Source organism: Argopecten irradians, chromosome 1, assembly GCF_041381155.1.
Source record: "Argopecten irradians isolate NY chromosome 1, Ai_NY, whole genome shotgun sequence".
In the NCBI taxonomy this organism is placed as follows: domain Eukaryota; kingdom Metazoa; phylum Mollusca; class Bivalvia; order Pectinida; family Pectinidae; genus Argopecten; species Argopecten irradians.
Genome location: NC_091134.1, coordinates 33542827 through 33562686, shown reverse-complemented (window position 1 = coordinate 33562686; position 19860 = coordinate 33542827). Strand labels below are relative to the sequence as shown.

The 19860-nt window shown below is 34.3% G+C and overlaps 2 protein-coding genes across 3 annotated transcripts in view; one reads left to right on the top strand and one right to left on the bottom strand.

Annotated features, from left to right (window-relative positions):
- LOC138324967 (PHD finger protein 24-like) overlaps positions 1-19094 on the top strand; it is a 28905-nt gene extending 9811 nt beyond the window's left edge. Inside the window, exons 2-7 of the mRNA XM_069270264.1 lie at positions 5479-5664; positions 12413-12491; positions 13091-13290; positions 13862-14025; positions 14676-14771; positions 16224-19094. Coding sequence (XP_069126365.1) covers positions 5479-5664; positions 12413-12491; positions 13091-13290; positions 13862-14025; positions 14676-14771; positions 16224-16380 — 882 coding nt within the window. The 3' untranslated portion in view covers positions 16381-19094. The remainder of the gene's footprint in view (positions 1-5478; positions 5665-12412; positions 12492-13090; positions 13291-13861; positions 14026-14675; positions 14772-16223) is intronic.
- Positions 1-19860, bottom strand: part of LOC138324979 (spermatogenesis-associated serine-rich protein 1-like) — a 47577-nt gene that overhangs the window by 27295 nt on the left and 422 nt on the right. The gene's annotated exons all lie outside the window — the stretch shown is intronic.

The window sequence follows — 19860 nt, the reverse complement described above, 5'->3', positions numbered from 1 at the left end:
TTAAGACTTATTGGGTGTAGCCATTAAAGGGAACAAATCAAATCTATATTGTCCGCTTTACTAAAAATGGTAATAGGACAACTATAGAAATCAACATATTAACATCATAGCGGGAATCTCATTTCTTTTGTTCAGGCGAATGGCCAACTACCAGACGTAGACTTGGCCCTGTATGTTAGTTTTCTATGAGATCAGCGTGAGTCGCGACAAATCATAGATCTTTTAATAGATTTGTCTACTGCGCATGCTATCAACTAGTTCTCTCTTCAAGGTCAATCTAAATAAAGAGTCAAACTGAGCAGGAAATAAAGCATGAAAAGATAATGTTTATTGGGAAATGTATATGAGGTTGTAATTGTATTCACATATGACCTCGATTTGTATGACGATACAATAACTGAAGTACAGAACTCTTACTCTTCAGGAGCGTATAGGTTTATTTCCCCTGTATAGATGATTCCACACAGGCATATTGTAGTAAAAAAGAAAAGGTAATATTCCAAGTTGAGTAGCTTTTTACGATCATGCAAATGAGGCAACAGGGCAAACACTACCTAATGTCCACAGACGATATATACATTTTGTCTTCATGACCGCAAGCACTGCCCTTTGAGTTGTTATAGGGTCTGTGTGCGATTAATCTTGGAAAATTATCGGCCACGTGAATACATAATACTTTCGTTGACTTGGCACTCAAGTGTTTTTGTCATTTCAGATCAGTTCTATGCCGCGATCATCCGATATTTCAATCGATGGCCGATTGTGGACTTATGGTACAAGTTCACAGACGATCAGATAAGACTGTAAGCTTTTGTTGTTCCACTACGCCCCACTAATCAATGATTGGTCGCGAAATGTTCTGGTCTTCAATTGTTTAGTTGCCATGGTTGCATGAAAATTGAAAGGAATCAAAATGTCCGAGTGATGCACCTTTCCTGTATGTCTGGTTCACATCCTCATACCAGTGAGTGTACGACATGTTTGATATCCCTCGGTATGGTATGTTTTATAGTGCTCAGGGTTCATGAGCCGGTGGCCGAATATTTACACCTCAGTCTCCTCTGGGTTGCGACTTCGAATCCCATGATGGGCAGTTGCCAGGTACTTGTCGGTGGTTTTTTACCGGGTGGCGGGTGCTCCAGTTTTTCTCCACCAAGAAACGGTCTTAAATGACTCTGACTGTAAATAGGACGTTAAAAAACCCAACATATATACTCAAGATACACCGTCAACAGTTAACGTCATGTAAGGATGGCTTTGTATGCTGTATGTGCGTAAGGTGAGCGGTTGTGTGTTTTAGGACACAGTTGTATTTTCCATTTGTGTCCTCGTGTGAAAATACAGTTCATTATATAACCAATCTGATTGAAGCTAACTGTCGAATACGCCAATCACTTGCATTCGATAGCTAAGCGGGAGGAGTAACTACCAGCTGTATAGAATATATGCGTTATCACCAGGTGACATATCGGAGCATTCAAATTGCGACATTAGTAATCAGAGAAACTAGTAATCCTAAATTCAGTTGCCTTTTCGGCATAGGCTTTATGACTGGTAGTAAACATTCTTGCGCCCCTTCTGTTCGGCTGATTGATTGCAGATATTGCAGATTCTAACACTAAATCCAAACAATATTTGGAACAATCGTCATAAAAATCTATAACAGGACTGTCATAAAACTTTTAGAAAAATCTAAAATATTAACGGTTTATGATATCGTCAATGATTCTGATAACTCCACACTCCCTGATCACGATAGAGTCGCTAATAAATATCGAATGATTATTTTTAGAACGCAAAGCATGTCACTTGATAATGTTTTGCGTACGAAACGATTATGTGTCCATGTATATAGTGCTCTGCAACGTGAATCAGCCTCGTAAAATGTACGGATTTACAGCTAGTTAAACATCCAATCCCAGGCCCAATCAATTTACTCCAGGAAAAAATGTTTTTCACTTCATTTAGAGTTCGTGTCAATGTCTTCTCCAATTAAATCACATAGGAGAAAGATTGTAATTTCCTGGACGGGCCAATTCTATACGTATATGGGGAGTGCATTAATGTATCGTAATTCTGATATGCGACTAGAATTTCGTCATAAAAGTTTTATTGGCATAACTTATTAATCCAATGACTAAAACCATGGTAGCCTTTTTCTAATATCGGATATTTTGGGTTGGGCAGTAAATGTTCGGAAAAGACAATCTTTCCCAATGTCGATCTATAGACATTTTATATGGTTAGTGTGTATTTACGTCATAGGTGCGTACTCGTTCATGAAACCTCTGAAAAGCCGCCATTCAACAGAGGAAAGAGAACGTTTAGTTATACGCGATAGACAAGACGATATAATTAACGTTTCCGTTAAATCAGATCGATTATCCTATGAATTAACTCTGACGTTCATGAAACCTTGGGAAATCCGTTTTACTTTTTTTAGTAGCTGGCACACCTCATCCTTAGTCTATATTTAGGAAGATAGCATGACAACATTTTAATAACAGCACATATCTTGTTTAAAAAGTGAAATAAATCATGTTTTTCATATGCTCGATTTGCATTTGCGTCTTTTTATTTTGTTTTTCGTTTGTTTATTTTTTTTTTTTTTACTTTTTTATTTTTTTAATTTTTTTTGCCTTTATCGTTTTACGACAAATCAGTGATAAAAACACTTAAGGAAGACGTTCCTAACATGTGCCATGCATGGTTTATATAGAGTACAATCTTACAGTAGTTATCGGTCAGTATGTGGGACAGTTGCAGGATAAATAAGGATGTATATCTATGTATGGAAGACGTTCGATGTTTGTTTGATAATGGTGGGGATAATTGGCAACTCTATAGCTTTATCACGCTGAACCATACTGTCAAATGTATGTATACTTATGGGATATTGGTATTGTTTTTGTTGTTTGCTTGAAAATGGAAATACTTCACAACTGTTTAGCTCTGTCACGGTGAACTGTTAAATGTGTGTATAGGAAAGACTAGTATTCTTGTTGTTTGCTTGACAATGGGAATACTTAATAACTCTGTAGTTTTATCTAGATGTTAAATCCATACAATGTGTATATAACACCTGTTCAAATCACGGATGTCCCATATAAGTAATAACAATACTGCAATCGATATCCTGATCTAGGTATAGCAAAGGATGTCATTGACATCATATATCCCAAACATTCCCTTCGTCAATGTATGTTGGTCCTCGGTTTGTTGATAATGTGTGTAAACTGTTAAACGACTTGATTATTTTTGTTATTTCATTCTAACGATTTCTTCCCGCAAATTAGATATTTGTGAAATGGACTCGCGTGTTTTTACTGTCCGTATTTGTGAAACAAACATTTAATCAGTGAAATCAGGAAAAGATTTTCGCGGTTGCTGATCGCCCGCGAAATAGTGAAATTTGCGCACGAAAAAATGTTGATTTACAGTATTGGAAAATTCACTATTTTCTGTGTATATTTTACAATAAAAAAATTAGCCTCTTAATATTTAAATTTAGATCTAAGGTGCAAAGACAATAAGAAATGAAATGTCTAGGTGATGTGACATTTTGTAAACTGAAACTTCATGACTGATTGGTGTATTTCATCACCTTCAACCACATTTATTGTGTAGGTAGAAACAATTATATAGGTAAGGATGTTACTTGTGTTTAGTGCGTACATATCTAACCTTTTGAGATATCGGTGATAAAATCACGACTATGAGAACTTATCGGATTGTATCGTTGTTGTTTCGATCAAAAGCGTAATGCGGACAGATATTTCTTGTTACATGTAATTGTTGTGTTCAATCATTGCAATATGATTCGATTTGATATTTTAGCCTTGTGATATTACTGTATTCAGCTATTTCATTATGACGTGACATGTTGATGTTCTTTTTATTATAACTATATCCAACCAATAAAGTATGATTTGGTCCGATATACCTCATTTAACATCCAATAATTTATAATTGATGTATTCAGCAAATACATTTTGAAGTAATACATGTATGTCATAGTAGCCAAATATTCCTTTGTATTCCGGTATTAAACTATGAAGTGACCTGGTTTTTTTTACCCTTTTATTATCTCTGTATTCTGCTTTTGTAGTACTTTGAACTGATCTGACATTTCACTCTCTGTATTAGCTGTGTTATGGTATTAAGCTATGAAGTGAGCCGGTAATTTGCTGTGTAGTTCGACTACATATAGCTATTTCACATTAATGTGATCCGTCGTTTAATCGGTACATTATTGTTCATCCGTGACACCACAGTTGTCATATTTCAAAAGTAAATATCCCTGTCCATTTGTACATGTAAACACAATTAAGGGTCGTCACTCAGGGGAGATAACTTCATTAGTACGGACGAACACGTGATGGGAGCTCCAGTTTGATTTGGGACCCTGGGTCAACTTAATCTTACAATAATTTACTCCGCTGTCCATATTTAGACTGCAAACATCCTCCGACAGACCCATAACACACTCCAGAATGATCGATGTAATAATTAGTTCTAGGATTGATTGTTCTTCATCATTCCATAAAAATCCCCCAAAAATAATAATTCTGTCAGGACATATTGGTTTGTCGGAGAATCCAATAACGCAAACGCCATCAGAAATAATAGCTTACAAACTTGCTGAGCTAGGTTTTCCGTCGTGTTGGAACCAATCATTACGACGTTATAATGCGATTTATCATTATTTTCACAGGGATGTCATGTCTGAAGCTCAACCATATAGTTAGCTACGTCTCTAGACTGGGATCCAGTCAAATATATACGTTTGGTAACTTCCGTCGTGAAACTGTTCATTTGTCTTAAAGTAAACATGTAATCTGTCACAGTTTCTGGTAAAACTATGCATTTCATCACGAAATGCTAAAAATGATTGATTTTGTTTGGAATTGGAGACGTTGCAATTTTGCCGTGTAATATTTTGCTATTTCGTAGCATATTTATACCCCAATATATCTATTTCAAGACGTATCCTAATGAATGACTGTTTGAATGGAATCAATTCGAGTGAGTTTTATATTTTAGAAATCACATCACCACGAAAATATGACATTTTTGGACAGTATCTTAGCTTATGAAAGTAAATTCATTTCGTGCCTGTAGATGTGTATATATAACTATGAAGAAAAATATTCTTATTCAACTACAAACTGAAATATTGAACCAAAATGTAAGTTAAAGCGTTAATCACCAGGTGAGTATACAAAATGCACCACATCTAGCTGAGTTATTCGACCACCCACGTAGTTACAACACTGTAAACCATGTTTTTGTGGTGTCATGCAAAACGCCTCAGATTTCGCGATTTCATTTCCGGATGTTCAATCATAAAAGTTGTATCATGCACATATTTATTATGATTGGTTTGTGGCGTTTTTAATAACGTTTTTTGTTCTTTTCATCAAATTATTTTCGTTACAACCAATGTTTATAGAGGAATTGCTCTTGTTATTGTTGCAGGTACGACCTGAAGAACTGTGCCATATTTGCAGTGTATATACCGGTAGAGAGACATACCCTTGTAGAATCTGCTGTAAGGTCTATCACGAGGGTTGTCTGCATAAACTCGGCTACTGTAAGGATCCAGCGTCATGTCTCCTTCTAAAGAGAGCATTGAAGCCGAAGGGATGGAGCTGCCACGAATGCGTAAGAATTATTGATATATTGATATTTTCAGCTTGATAATTGAGCATTCACAGGAAACATTTTATAGTCATAGGTCCAGTATCATAGTATCGTTGATTTAAGTTTAGAACTAGCCAAACATCAATGACGTTATTTTTTATAACGTCATCGACGTTATTTTTTATAACGTCATCTTAAACGTCATCTTTGATTGGCTAAGACTTAACTTAAGACATCCATGATCCTGGGGCATGACATTGATTTGCAAGCAATATTTTTGTTTTTCAGTCGAGCAAACATTGCCCACCCACACACGCACATGCAACCTTTCTTTCCGTCCAAACAATGATTTATGTGTTGTTCCAAAGAGAAAACAGACTGACACACAGTGTAAATCTGTCACATATGGCATGTTTTGAAAACACATAACCCCAAGGGTTTCAAGAAATACATTGATTTAGTGCATATTTTACATTCGCTTTGCATAAGCCTTCTGGAATGATCCTTGAAAGTCAGATATTATTCTGAAAGATATTTTTGAATTATTCAGGATATTAGTATTAATACACAGAATCAAAAATATCTTGCTATCTGTAAAAGATTGCTTGTAGTTGGTTCTAGTGAATTATTACGGACTGAAATAAAAAAAGAAAAGAAAAAAAAAAGAAGAAAGAAAAACAGACAAGGAAATCGAAATACGCACTGCATTTGTTTTATTCTTATTGCATGTATCAAATCATTCCATCCTGTTTCATTTGTAATGTCAATATCATAACAGTCATAGAAATTCGAATCTTATTTATTTACGGGTTGTTGATAATACGAGAAAATTTGCATCAATTATATGAAAAATAAGTAGGTTAGTAGGTCATGTCGAGGTCAACGGACAATATATGACATACATTCATGATTAGGAATATTCTACAGAATTTCTTGTCTCTCAAGTCGAGTCGTTATCTTTTATTTAAGAACATCATCACTTTTTCATGATCAAAGCAGTGTTTTTTGACACGAAGAATATTATAATTTTATGCTTATGTTGAAAACAAGTTGCTCTGAAGCACCGATTTTATAATGAGATTTGGCACACGAATTCCTTTCAACTAAATGATATACTGCATTATAAAAACAACCGTGGCACAAATCCCTGCATTAGCTATCGTTATAATAACACGGAACACACTTGAAATCAAACCCGTTGTTTAAAAACCAGGGCGAGTTCGACAATTATATTCTAATCTGGCAATACTATTTGATAATGAACTACATAGTAAAACGAGATATATTATTTCCGAAAACATGAAATAATATTTATAATGCTAATATAAACAACCACTGAATCTTATTTATTTCTATATTCAGCTTTTTAGTTTATTTATATTCTTAAAAAGGTAATTGATTAGTATTACATGCCCCGTGCATTCAATTCCATACCCTTTATTAGGTCTAATGGACGTAATTCAATCTTTCGTGTACTCGTATTTCAATGATTATTAAAAATCAATTATGCACGAGTTTTTTCCGGTCAATCAAGTTCAATATAATGTTCAAATTAAAAACTCAATAATAAACATGATGATTAGGTATTAGTGCATCCATAAACAGATGTTCACATATTTTATTAAAACCACATTTATATTTCTTTTCTTTCCTTAATTATCTCTCACCAGCATGTTATATCATGATCTGTTCGCATCAACAGAAACCAGACATGTACATACATTGACTTCTTCTGTTCTCATTTGTACATTTTAATCATATAACTTATCTATTAATTCCTGCATTACATTTATTGAAATCTGAGCATATAGTCATAATGTGCGTTTCCTTGATCTTTTCAATCCTACTTTTATATTGGTTACCGCCTAAGTTTCATTTGTTTAGCAGAAAACATACTGGTATGTGCCAGCTAAATTTTTCAAATGTAACTCAGACGTAATAGAATGGATGCAGTAACAAATGTCCCTGTTATTTCCCAACACAATGGTATCCTTAGATAGCTTATTATCATTAAATACAACTCATCACACTGGGGCCGTGGTGGCCGAGTGGTTAAGATGTCTAGACATATTACCACCAGCCCTCCGCCTCAGGGTCGCGAGTTCGAATCTCACGTGGGACAGTTGCCAGGTACAGACCGCTGATCGGTAGTTTTTCTCCGGATACTCCGGTTTTCATCCACCAACAAACCTGACACGCCCTTACATGCTCATGAATTTTAATAGGACGTTAAACTAATAAAAACAACTCATCACCAATTTAAACAACCTCACAATTTACATGTGGGTCCAAAAAAGGTCCTTCAAAGGCTTACCGAGACAATTAAATCCCATTAAAAACTCCGATGGATGAAAAAAAACCCAATCAGTTTATGTTATTCCCTCTACAGATTAAGCCGAACAAGAAAATGTTTTTAATGATTCTTTCTCTTAACATATAGCTTAAAGTTGTATTTCTGGTAATTTTCACTGTAACAATATGTCGTTTTAACATTTGATATTTGAACATGGACATGTAACTTGATGATTTAGCTCCCCAAAAGCATGTGTCGGCCTATAAGAGAGCCGAAATCTAGGGATAATATATTCCTGGTTTTGAATAAAACACCTCCAATCTCCGCCATATTCAGTACCTTCGGGTTTTGTCGGAATTCCGAATCGTATCACGTGACTGGCGTCAACACGTCCTGCACGTGGATATCCAGGTAACTAGCGTACATTTTGTAAGCGCACATGTGTTTGTTCACGTTTTCCTTCTGGCTAATATGAGCAAATCGTGCTGGTTTATGTCCACAGAGCGATAATTTGAAACATCTCATTCACACATTGCCGTAATTCAATATTGTGTTTATCAAAAATTGTTATGTTTTAGCATTAATTTCTTTGTATATCCAGTCTGCTGAGGTCGACACGTGTTTTGTTTACGGAAAATTGTTGACATTTCTCTTGGTTTCACAACTCTCGTATTACTTCGAGATTGTCGCGACGATGTTCGGAAGAGTTCGGAATGATTCGGTATCTTTCGAGCCTATTTTTTACGTGTACACTTTAAAAAGATTTTTTTTTACTTTTGTAATTTAAATACTCCCATTGCTGCAACTTTATAAAAAGTGGTAAAATTAGAAAGTTTAAACCCCGGACAGACGGGGGAAAATGTGTATAGCACCTAAACAGTTTTTACTATGACAAAAAGAGCGAAAGTGATAGACCATACAACTTTAAGTTGTCTGATGACATCACTAAAATAGAGGAAGTCTCATAAATTGTATTATCTATTCAAATTCTTGTAAGCTTTGCCAAGCAATTGAATATTTTGGAATTTTCGTTTCGCTAGACGATGTTGACGTCATCATTAAAATGTGGTATACATAGAAACTACTGAAATCAAAATGAATTGAATTGTTCCATATTTTAAAGAAACCATTCGTATGAAATTTCATAAATCGGATTTAGTATATGTTTCATATTTAGCGACTATGAGCTTGCTATAGCTGGATTAAATATCATCCCGTCAAAAGGTGATTTCATTTAGATCATTTATTTATTGTATATCATGATTTAATTAAAATGTACTAATTGGCTGGTCTGATATATTCATCATACTCTAATTGATTGGATGTTTTACAATATACTATCGTCAATTAATAAGACGTAAGCAAAAATAAGTAATGTTTATCAGCCGAAGCTATTCGTTCTTAACTGCGTTGGATAATAATATCAATTCAAGGCTTGGTGTCTTCATTGATGATATGAGCTCGCCATAATTGTTGTTTTCGACGGGTTTTAAAACTTCCTCAATATAAAGGGTTTGTTAACGTATCATTGAACGTATACATGGATCATTTCTTCCTGATATCTTATCCACCGGATGAAATGCTTCTATAAACGGACGCATTACAAGAGGTGCTCTCATTTATATCATTGATGGATGCTATTTAAAAGTTCATTCATACATCAAGAATATATTCATCTATCAATGTACTGTAACAACTTTTCTTTTGCGGCTACTACATTGCGCGATTTTCGTTTCAAAGCATTTTTGCGGAGATTAAGCTTCGCGGATCTAAAATGGAATGAAAATACCTGAATTAATTGTGCAAGAATTATGGAAGATGTCAATTCGCGGAGAAAAACTTTTGTGAATTTACATTTATCACAAAATTCGCGAAAATAAATCGCACGCGAAAGAAAGTTGATTAACAGTATTTGATGTACAATTTGAAGAAATAAATTCGACCTGAGACGATCGATCACATATAGGTAGGTTGGAGCCTGGTTGTGATGGGGAAACATTGTCATCGCCCATTTGTTCTTGTTTTGTTCGGTCGAGCGATTTGGGAACCGCCAGTCTTCATACAATGGAGGAGAGATATCGATCCAGACACAAAATCTGTGTCTTGTCTGTCTGAAGTCTCTCTTCATCAGCCACCACACAAAGGTCTATTATGTTCCAATGTAATACATGCTTTATTTAACACAGACACGGTGTCTATTGCATTTGTATCATATGCAATATTGATAAACCTTTATTCTATGTAAATGGCATTGAAAGTGCTCTATCCACCAGCAATCTACTTCATCATGATCTGGGAATAACGTTGTCAAGGTGAATGCCAATATACATGTGGTTAGAAACAATGTGAACAAGACATATTTCGTGTTTGAGGATATTTACTGAATATTAAATAAATAGTGATAAACTCATCGATATAAACACAATTTAGAGCTCTTATATTGCATTTTGTCGTTCAAAACTGTATATCTGACAAGAATGAGCTGTTCTAATTGGATAATTACCTAAATCGGTATAGGGGCAACTCGGTTTAACTCATCTTTCAAGGTTCATAGCCATATATTTTAATCGGTTCAGGGTGTACTCGATTTACATAAAATGCCGAGATATAAAATGAATATATTTATCGATGTAAATTGTCTATATTGACCACACAAAATGAAAGTAAGCACCAAAGCGGTCTTGAATAGGTTAGCGAAATGATAATTTCGCGCAATCATCATCATGGTTATGTACACGATATATTGATAGTCAAAATAAATTTTTAACGCATCATTTCTCGCAAGAAAACACTAATAAATTTTACAAATGAAACATGTCCATTTTTTAATTCAAATAAAATGAGATCTATATACCAAATATAAATCTGACTGTTATTTTTGTAGTTTATTGGCAATGAGAGTTTCATCTTGTTTCTGCTTTTGATAATTTTTATAAGCAATAACGTTTTATTTATCTGTTGTTCAGAAAGATGTTATCATAAATCAACTCAATAGTATCTATACGATTTGAAATAACTCGCCTTTTAAGTTTAGATGAAAAATAGAACTTGAATATCGATAATACCCAATGTGGGTCTTCTAAAAGGACATGGAAACATCAAAGATGTGCCGGAATGTCGTGACTGATCAAGGAACCGCATTATTACATTAGAAAAGTTGTACATAGCTTGATTTTAAGAACAATAAAAATTTATCAATACAATTATCGCCGGTCTTTGGAGATATGTCAAATTCACCGTTTATGTGGTCGTAACCTCCCATAATATGATAAATTTCTTGCCATAAAATCTGTAAAAAGAGTCCGTGCAAAAATTAAAGGATTTTTTCAGTTGTTTTCTTGAATAATCAGTCAAAGGCTTGCGAGGGAAAAAGCACATGATCAACTGACTAGTTTTTAAAGATTTATAATAATGACCAAATAATCAACTAAAAACTTTAAAGTTTTAAGTAATACCTATTTTCAGAAACATTTGGAAAACTTTATCATTTTCTATGGGTAAAGTTTCACATAATTATCTATCTACACACACGGTCTCCGATTAATTAGTCCCATCTTTTCGTAGCCATATCTCTTAAAATTGTATGGAATACTACAGACAGTGTTATCAAAGTGCAATTACTTTTATCGTAAAGCTATATTTGGAACTAAATAAATCCTTTAATCCCCCTTTATATGATAGAATGTACAAATACAGAATATTGATTGACTATAATCTATAGCTTCACTGTCTGTGCCCACGTGAAGATTTAAAATTTCAACATCAGTGAAAACATTGAAAGACATAAAACTTTATAAATAATTCACCATTGAATATTGTGGTTATTTACGAAGTGGCCTTAATTTTGAGATAAACATAACTGCTGTAAATTTAATCTGAATTTATAATCATTGACTTCGCGATCTTTCTGTACTCTAAGGTCGATTGAGTAAATCTTAATATTGATGGCTTCCCTGCCGAACTCAAACCTGGGGTCGCCGCATTCTATCGTTATTTCGGAGTAACGTAACTATTATTGACAAGTCCTGTGTTTTAAAACCCCGGTAATTGTTTTCTCCTGATGTTTGTCGGCAGCAGAAAGCCAGCATTAACGAGAAGCTAATGCTAATCTCGATGTGACTCGCAGCTTCCTATATTGAAGATGTTCCCAGAATCGACTTCGATATATGTAGTCTATTAAATCTTCTTACTCTTTCAAATTGCAACTTACACGCGTAACTAAATGTACAAGCTTAATCAATCGCCCTTTTTACCAAATAAGACCAATGCTTTAGATTTGTTTTCTTTGTTTAACCGCCGTTCTACATTTCATTTGCTACACTTTTAAACTAGCAAACTATGTAGATCGAATGTAAAATTTTGTGTGAACTTAATTATTTGGAAGGTGTGACCGGTACAATCAGGGCAAATCAAATTGGTTGATTGTTTATGTAAACTTGCATGTTTGTTATTATTAATACGTTTTTCATTGTACAGGACGACTGCAGTAATATGCTGACCGAAGAGGAATTATTTGCACTGCTGGACTCGTTTGAAAAGTATGATTTAACTCAAGGTTAGTACAGTAACCGTAGGTAGAATGGATATTGATTCTATCTGCTTTGGTTTTTGGTAGTGAAATATTTCAACGATATTTTTTCGTTAATCAGAGTTATCTTCCCTTGGGAGATGATGTCAATGGTTACGTTATTGCACTTAATAGTATGGTATTAATTTACGAGTAAACGATAAAATTATCTCAAGGAAACAAATGACGTCCTATTAATACAAAAGGAAGAACATTCGTCATGGTGGAAGGTATAAATAGGTCAAATTAGAAATGTCACCCTTAGAAATGCAGAATTTTCCCCATGTCATAGGCAAAAAACAGGATATTTTCATCATTTCAAAAAGTTTTATAGATAAGATATAATATTTCTTCAAAAATGGAAAGTAATTATGCAACACAAAACGATGTTGATCTGGTAATTGAATTGAATCCATGACATAACTTCGTTGATTCCAATACTTTTTTGTGACAAATGGTTTGTAAAAGTTAGAAGGATGAGGGATACGTCTTTTAAAGGACTAGATCTACCCTGAGTAATGTTGAAGATACTATAATGTCGATTATATCTAAAATAGATTTTGATTGTTATATCCACCCATTGGCAGATTCCAGTATATCACTGGAGGAGTACTTGACGTATCGTAAACGAGCCTACAAAGACACGCATGGCGTCACTCTACCGAAAACAGAACATCAAGACGAAATAGCTCAGTTCCATCGACTGGACAAAGAAAACTCCGGCTCGGTCACGTGGTGGGAATTCCTAAATTACGAGTCCATAAAAATTCTCCTGAGACGCGGAAAGGTTTGTTCATCGATATCTGTTTTAGAGAAAGTATCGATCAGTGAGAATGATAGTCTAGACTACAAGTATTTAGCTTCAGTTTGTATAATTGTAAACTATAGATTAAATTGGGTAACGCTGAACTGTTGTAGTACATGCTTACTTCGTTGAGGGAATGGTTTAGTTACAAACTATTCAAAATTACATAAATGTTTTTCTTTACAAAGAATGCGACCTTAGGTCTAAAATGTTTCTACCAAAAGACCGTAACCACACAAAAGAAACAACTTTTACTAGCCAAATCAACCACGCGTCTAAAATGTTTTTAGAAAGAAAATGCAACCACACAACTGAAATATTTCTACCAAGGAAATGAAACCACACGACTGAAATGTTTCTATCAAGAGACTTCATGAACATGACAGAAGCAACTTTAACTAAGCAAATACAGCCACATGACTGAAATACAATTACACGATTTATTTATTTTTTTTACCTCTAACAGAACACCATCACATAACTGAAATGTTTTCTCATATCAGAATCAGAACCCAATTACAGTGTATACGACTGAAATATTTTCTTTTTGCAGAACGCGATCACAAGGCTGCTTTTCCCAAGGGAGATAGAACTTGCATATCGCCTGTTTCACAACTTCGATGAAGCTAACACAGGTGAAATAAGAGAATACGATGCAAAGAAAGCCCTGGCTTCATGGTACACGCTCTTTCTGGAGAACGACGAAACATTAAACGGGTAAGACCCATCATACTGCTTACCATGTAAAGTGGTAATCTTCTTACATTTATGTACCTCAGATCCGATCAACTTAATTAACAACTTACATCTGGGAAAGTTTAGAGTATCCGATTTATACTAGTAGATTAGCATTGAAGAGCAGGACAATAATTGTCCGTACAGACAAATCATAAATAATTCAGTCAACGGTTGCATGTATCCATCATTCGCTTGTTGTCGAGAGAGAGGTGTTTAAATCACTAGTATGCATAAATTGTCAATAAGTAATTAAAGTATTGATTATTCATGCTTTCATGGGACAAATAAATTCGCTTTTGAACTAAAAGTATGCATACATTATCTATAAGTAAATAAAGTATTAATTAATCATAATGCATGCACGTGACCAATAGGTTGCAAATAAAGTCGCTCTTGCACTAAATAACACAATACTAATGGAGTAACACCGGGAGGATGTAAAAGTCGTATGTAATGTAAAAGGGCGATAACTCCATTTATCAAAAATACGTAATACAATACAAGCAAAAGAAAGATTTATGTATTAATACTGCTAAAGAAATCAGTGCAAAGCACCACCTATTTGGGATAGTAGTCAGTAATACCTACCAGGACGAATACAACTAGTATCAATAATGCTCTGTTTTCAGATTCACAATTATGTCCTCGAACAAGGAAGGAGAATTGTGGTACATTGTAGCGGAGATGTTGACATTTACTATGGATACAAGCGCGGAAAGCACCAGGTTTGTACCCCTAAGGGCATATTAACAATGATGGGGGACGTCCAGTATAGATCTCTGGGGTAAAGTTAGTGTTTATGAGGACACGGTGATCAAGTCTCTGCCATAATGTTTTATCTGTCAATATGCTGTAAGCCAGCGCAGGAATTGTTTCAGGTTTTTTAATTGATGGTCGTAATGGCAGCCGCGCATGTGCTCTTAACGGAGAAGGGGGCTCAAAGAGAAAGTTCCTTTCTATCACAATAACTGCGTGTCAGTGAACTTCAAGAGTAGGCATTGAATATATATATAGGAACATTGGTTGCCAGGTAATGTATAGTGCCAGCCAAAATAACACCCATTACCAACATAACACATGTATAAGGATATCATATTACTATAACGAGGTTGCTCATTGACTTACCTGGAGAGATATTACAGCAAAAATGTTACTTGTTGCGAGAGAGTACCGCTACAGTGTTTTACCGATATTGAGTTCCGGCTTTTCTCCGCTCATGGCGCCCATCATTGATTTTTACACACAATACATTTTATTTAGTGATGAAAAGGAACATACTTCCTATGTAGAATACATTTATATTGATGCATATTTCTATTGTAAGTTTGCATCATTATTTATAGCAAATGCATAAGGATAACAAATATCATACATATAAAAGAGAATGAAAGAATTTGAAATAACAAAAGATCTAAGAGACTCTGCTGTATTTTGGTGTGTGTGTGTGTGTGTGAGAGAGAGGGGTTTAAATTATATTATGTGTGTGAGAGAGAGGGGTTTAAATTATATTATTAACCTTGACTTACAAACACAACGCCTAGATTCATTGCTATCATGTACTACATACAGAAGCGGTATCCGAGACTGAATCGATCATCTCCTCCATACCTCAACTACTGAGGAGTAAAATTGTCTATCACAATGCTTTAACATGCATACTTTACTTGTTATAACCTAAAACTCTGATGCGTTTTCCATAAGAATAATGCGTTTTCCATAAGAATAATGATAGTATTTGTTTTGTTAGCCACATTTTGTTTAAAAAAAAAAATAAAAAAGATAAGATATTATCTACAATCAAATTTCTTGAATGAAGTTCCATTTACCTTTTGTGTGTACACATTTTGCTTGCATTTGTTTGAACATTTATCAAAACAGCCATAGACGTCGGAAAATGTTAGTATTAAAACAAAGGAGTGACTCGATTTAGTCTGTTTCCGCAATTTTCTGTCTTTTTATCCATTTTGTAACCAAAATCCTACTAAGATAGCTCTCTGAACATCTATTATTATTAACATTTTGTGTCTATAAATAAAAGTTTCTACTTGAACAGTTGTTTATCAGAACAATGGTTGAGCATACTACATGTATATGTTAGACAAACATACACCATTAATATTAACCCAAAGATGAATCGAGACTGAAGTAACAAAGATGTATATTTCTTTCTTTTTCAGGAAAGTTGATTGGAATGAATTTCTTCGCGAGTTATCAATATACATCATTGCAGCCAGGCCTAATTTGTCTCCAGTGCCGATGGAAAGTTCGCAGTGGACAAAGGATGTAGTGGTTTCCACGGAAACAGACTGTGATATCAAAAGGACGTCTCTTTGACCCATTTTCTCTGTAAACTTTCGCTTACATCGCGCGTTATTTCAACATAGCATTTTTTGTGTCGCAAATTGTATGTATTTGAAAAAAGAGATATTTTATTGTCACTGGCCACATAATGGGTCCTTTACAGGAAAAAATGTACTTTTCGCATTACATACGAGTTATATAACATATACTCAACACAGAAGGAGATTGCATACGAGAAACACGTTTGCTACCAAAAGGATCAATATGCAGTCATATAGTTGTTGACTATAATATATAACATTATTACTACACAATGTTTTCTCTAACAACTCTTTTAAAGTTTTGAAGGAATCAACCGTGGAGATAAAAAAAAGATAATTAATATAAAGTTGATATCAAGAGAAACTCGCCTGTGATATAATGAGAAAGCTATTGAAGAATGAATACAACAGAGATAATCCTAAAGTATTCTACTTTCTTGGACAAACAATTAAATGTTCTCCTAACATTATCATCATAATCATCACTATCATCGTCATCATCATCATCGTCGTCGTTGTCGTCATCATCATTTTAAAATCATTTCCGTCGTTGTTTCTGTTTAATACGTCAAATACCAAACTTCACTACATTAACAATTTTAATCTGGCAAGAAAAATGCCCGAGATATATGGCTACTTCTAAGTGTGAGGTCGAAAGGATCAAAATTAGTTGTTTGCGATAAGGTCCCCTGTTGAGATTTCGAGGACATCAACGAACGACCACGATATTGGATCATATTGAAAATAGGGAGTCAACGACCGAACGCGCAGAATACATCTGTGTTATGGTGAGACAAAAACGACGCACTGCAAGAACTCCGACTTATTCTAAGAGCATTAGTCTTTTAAAACGTCAAACGTCACTGAGATATAGATTCACGAGCGAGACCACCGGAAGTGCTGCAGGTCACTAGCTATAGTCTTCAGGAGTCTAACCTTTCAAAGCATGCTATGGCTGGACATCGGAAGCATGCGAAAGATTATAAAGGCTAATTTTTTAATTGTTTTATTATCATTATTATTACTATAAACTTATAAAAGCTTTTAAGTGTTATATATGGTGAAAGGATATGCCGATAAATATTTTGTTATTGCAGCAACGGTTTTACTTACATTTGCAGATTGTTGTATTTCGCAAATGGTTAAGTAACAACTAGCTGCATAATTATACTTTATTTGATAGATTTCATCTAACAAATATTCACGCAAACAGCCAAATAAAATACTTGAATATAGTCTCATCACAATCACACAGACTTAACCATTAGACACAGAAATGTATTTTTAATTAACCGATTTGGTATGTAAGTATCGTAAAGTGAGACGTACAGTCGACATACTTTTGTCTTGGTGTCAACATTATTAGACCTTTATATAGCTAATTACATAACGTGCAGCGAATGTAAAAGTGGGAATATAACAGTAGACCTAGCATTAACCACAAAAACTGTTCATGTAGTCACGTTTACTACTTAATGATACAGTAACCTTCAACAAATATCTTTTACATATACAACTTCAGTTTGTTGAAACAACTTTACTATGTATTTTGAATTCTACTTTGTTTTAGTCTTAATTATGTAAGGTTATTTAAAAATGGATTTTTTCTTCATGTTTTCTCTAAATCACGTACAATTTCGTTTTAAGATGCTACACTGGTGACGAATGGTATTTTTCTTTATCAAAAACATGAGTAGAAAAAGTAATAATTTCTTCAGTTAGAAATGTCACCTTCTTACCATTACCACCACTAAACTAAAGCTTCTTGTTTTACTTCAAGATGAAAATATCAAACATAATTAATCGCGTCCCGAAAAAAACCATGGCTCTATGCCTATATTGAGTGAAGTACTGATTGAGCATATACCAAAAGCAAAATAAATTATTTTATACCTATGTACACGACTAAACATCATTTATCGTTCAAAATTGTCGGCGGTGGAACATCTTAAACGTGTATAGCGCCTTTTAATAAAAAAAAATTAGCGAAGGCAGGTACATTTGTACACTCTACACTATTGGTCAACCACTACTACACTATCCTAAATGCAACCAACATTGATGTTTATATCCTTCCCACGATATTAATTCCTCACTGTGCTACTTTGTTGTTATCTGCAACTTTATATTCAATTTTCTGCCTTAAAGATTTATAAATTTCAACATAAATGCATGCATTTTCAACTTACATGTAATAACCAGCATTAAAAGTGCTTTTGTTTTTACCTTGTCGTATTCTGCGAAACAAACTGCTAAACTTAATTACATGTTACTGCATACATCATACACATAACACCTAGAATTAAAATGATATGATCCTATTTTTTCTTTACCTACATATTGAGGAAATGGAAAAAGAACGACTGTATAAAAGATTGATTAAATTCTCAAATTAGCAGTTTGTTTGAGAATGCACTTTCAGCATGTCATCAAACTGTTACATTGTGAGGTGTTATCTCTTGTCATTAATTATTTTATGCTGTATTTACATGCATAATATAGGTTTTCGGCACTGGGAACGTGTATTAAAGACAACAGAAATATGCAAATTGTATGATAGACTTTCCTGATTCTTCCTTGTTAAATGTATTTATAGAATTGTAACAAATCGTTATAAGTCTACAGTTATGGTGTCTTTTTCTCGTTCAAATTTTAGAGTCTAGTCTGTGATTCCCTTTGAACAATAAAATGCAATTTTACAGAAACAATCTCCTTTGTGTTTATTTTGCTCTTATTACACTTTGGATAAATTGTATCGATTTTGAAGTATAACGTCAGTGTAAAATAAACATCAGTGTTGGGAGAGGGGAGATAAATCGTATTGATACTGTTAATATCGTCATTGACATTCTCTGGGTGACTTTGGTTTGTTTATTTTTACGTCCTATTAACAGCCAGGGTCATATAAGGACGTGCCAGGTTTGTTGATGGGGGAAAGCCGGGGTACCCGGAGAAAAACCACCTACCAGCGATCATTACCTGGCGACTGCCCCACATGGGATTCGAACCCGCATCCCAGAGGTGGAGGGCATTATTTCTCCGAAACGAAACTCATCATATACAATGAATATTTTCGTTGATTTCGTTGATGTCTAAATAATAACGGTAAAAAATTCCAATTGAAAATTATTGATATTTCATTTACAGTAAGTATGTGCTATATTTTGTTTTCAAGCATACTAACACAACAAATATGTACACACCATAAAGCAAAATAAATAGCATATTGTGAACATTGGTTACCGTCCTAAATATGTTATTCTACTTGTTCTGTTTGTGCCTTGAAAAAGGGGCAGATCACATAAAAAATTGACCATATTTTGTCCACACTGTTAAAATTACTTCTTTACCCTATATTTACTACTTATTAGTAATTAGTATCCTGCAGACACATCTTTATAAGGATCCAGTGTTATACGAAAAACAGCCGTTGATATTACTTCCTTGACCCATATAATGTCATATCAAAATT